We start from the raw sequence: 3,051 nt of genomic DNA on the forward strand, positions 1-3,051 counted from the left end.
CCAGCCAATTTGTCAATTCACTAGCAAAATATCTACAATCACCTTGTCATGTTACAGATAGGACCAAAACAAGTACAGTGGAAACACTTGGAAATGTTTTATGACATTGACAGACAGAACACTGTACGGATGGCTCCGAAGATTACATTAAAACATGTGACCCTGCCACCTTTCACAAATATGCGTGTTCGACTGGCCACACAAGTTTTCAGTCACACAGTAGCAGCTGGTGAACATTTGTTTTTCTTTAAATAAAATTGCTACACCAGTTTTGTGTTTTAAATGATATATCTGTGTCCTACCTATTAAATACACTGTGATGATGCTAATGCAATCATATAGGGATGAAGTCCATGGTTGATCTGAATCGACTACCAAATGAGGTACTCACTACAGCTGACTTTTTCGAGGACATGAACAAGCTTTTCGACATATTGAATTCACGGTATAAATGTCTCTCCACGTGCATACCACCAATTACATTTTTAATATTAGTCAAATTGTAATAACTAACTGCAAACACTTGCAGCCACTTGGTCCAAGAAGCACTGCACAGATGTCCTACCTCAGGGAAAGTCTTCAGTGGATTACGTCTTGGACCTTCAGGTTGGCAAGAAAACAATACATGTAATGGGTCAGAAACCAGATCTTCATCATTATTATAATAGATCATTGACTTTTCTGTAAAATGTTACAGACCGAAATTCACTCCTCCTTGCCAGCGTGGCTTCATTCTCACCATCCGCAGTATAATTTTGATGGTGCAACAACTGGGGATAGAATTGGGAGAATTGAAATTCATCTGCACAGCCAAACTTAATCAGGACTGCCTGGAGGTAATATACATATACACACACACACATATACATATAATCACAGAAGCTATCCAATATCTAACATACTGTTTACGACCCATGCTTACTCCAAAAGAATTTGTTCTCCGTGATCCGTGGCAAGGGGGGCCACAGGTTCAATCCGACCAGCAGGGAGTTTGCAGCAGCTATAAAAAGTGCCTCCATTGCTGAACTAACAACCAGCATGGGGAGCAATTGTTTGTCAGACCATAACACCAGTCTGATCAACACAAAACGCAACAGGCCGACTACAACTGGCAACCAACTGTCTCTGACACCATCAACGTCTCAGGTAGGGGCATGCAAATGGTAATCTGACGCTAATAATAAATAGTAGAAGGGGGTCACTTGCTCTTCAGCATGGTTGGTGTTCACGGAACAGGACGCAGAAGTCAGTAAGGACACCCAAGGTCTATCTAGGACCAAGGAGCAGGACCGGAGCACACAAAGCTTTAAGTGATTTTTAATTAGTGCAAACTGACTAAAGTTTCGACGCCCTTGCGTCTTAATTTTTGCGTGCGCCGGTCCTGCTCCTTGGTCTTAGATAGACCTTGGGTCTCCTTATTAAATAAATAATAAATGTTGCTCACAATCTACACTTCAGCGTATGTTGCCATCATGCCCTGTCTGCGGTCTACCATAAAAGTCATAATGATCTAACACATGCTTACACAGAATGTTATGTAGTGTGTTACAGAGTGGGAAGACATCACAGAGGAGGCTGAGATAATGGATGTGACGGAGGTCACCTCAGACTGCATCGAGGAGGAAGTTTTAACATACATTTCTGGGTGGCTCGTAAAAGGAATCACATCAGATCCTCTACTCTCCTCCTGCTCCCAGTGTGAAGAGCTCCTGGTCCACATCCCCCACACCGACCACAACTACACCACCACACCGACCAATTCATCTACATTTATAAAAAGGAAAAGATACACACACAACGCAAATTTATTAGAACCATCCAAATTAATGACAGACACAATTATCAAAATGGAGGCCAAACTAGCACCCTTACTAAAAATTCATTGGGCAGAGAGCGGACTCCTCAAAAAACTAAAAGATGACATACAACAATCAGATGTGTTCAATAACATGTCACGTCTACATCCTGAGCACAGCTTTGCTCTCCAAGAAAAGATCTTACAAAAATTCATTATGTGTAGGATTGGTGCTGAGCTACGCCGTGAAAACAATCGGATTCAGGAGGAAGAAACACGTGCGAGAAGGAAATTAAAGTGCTTCACTGGCTAAACATGAATATTAGCGATACAGTAAATGGTTCTACACAAACTTAAACAAATGTGTACGTACTCTTTCATTTTACCAATAGATGTGCTATCTTGTTCAATTTCTTTTACTCAAAGTACATTAAATTTCCCTCACGGGATCAAAAGAGTATATATACTTACATACTTATACTTAAGGTAACGTCAGCATCTAGTAACATTTCAAGCCCTTACGGCCCTACTAGTCTGAGGGAAGGGCCATAAGGGCTTGAAACGTTAGACCACTAGTGCTAGCAGCTAACTGTTAATGAAAAAAAAAAAAAAACTTTAATGGGAGCTCTCCGGTTTGCGGATCTTCGCTTTTTCTTTAAACCGTATCTTTGATTTTGCAGAGACACGGACACGTATTCATGGTCCTCTGCTGGCTTCAATGGCTTCAACGTCGTCACTGACCACTTGTCTTTTTTTCCCGCGACCACGAATTTATGGCTTAACGGCTTCAACGTCGTCACTGACCACGCCCTTTTAGGAGTCCGGAACTAGTGCCACTTTGTTCCATTGGCGAATCCCCTTATGATTCATCTTAGTTAACTATAGAATCTTTGCTTAAAGCCTGAGACTGGCAGTTGATGCAGGTGGCCCGAACACCTGCCATAGGATTCTAATTGCTTAACGGCTCTATTGTGATGTCATCAGCCCATGTTAAGTCTATGGGGAAATTTTGACTAGTTTTTAATTAATAGTTTAAAAAGTATAAAAGTTACAAAGCTGAAAAATACAAAGCCCACATGTCCTAAGTAAGACCTACGTAACATAGTTTGAATGAAGTTTCTACGTTAAACGGTTGAAGCTGCATTAACTGCGTTAGAAGAAGAACTAGAAAAGCATTTCCTGAAGGAAATATAGTGCATGAAAATGCAAAAATATGATGTAAAATATCATACAGAGTAAAAACAAACTATATTGGT

At 40.7% G+C, this 3,051-nt stretch overlaps 1 protein-coding gene across 1 annotated transcript; it reads left to right on the top strand.

The window, feature by feature from the left end:
- Nucleotides 1-532: 532 nt before the first annotated feature.
- Nucleotides 533-2,108, top strand: LOC121724076. The gene is made up of 4 exons (XM_042110422.1): nt 533-606; nt 698-836; nt 931-1,146; nt 1,542-2,108. Exons 1-4 carry the CDS (start codon nt 557-559, stop codon nt 2,106-2,108), a joined length of 972 nt encoding a protein of 323 aa, XP_041966356.1. The 5' UTR covers nt 533-556.
- Nucleotides 2,109-3,051: the final 943 nt, after the last annotated feature.

The sequence above is a fragment of the Alosa sapidissima genome, chromosome 11 (genome assembly GCF_018492685.1).
Source record: "Alosa sapidissima isolate fAloSap1 chromosome 11, fAloSap1.pri, whole genome shotgun sequence".
In the NCBI taxonomy this organism is placed as follows: domain Eukaryota; kingdom Metazoa; phylum Chordata; class Actinopteri; order Clupeiformes; family Clupeidae; genus Alosa; species Alosa sapidissima.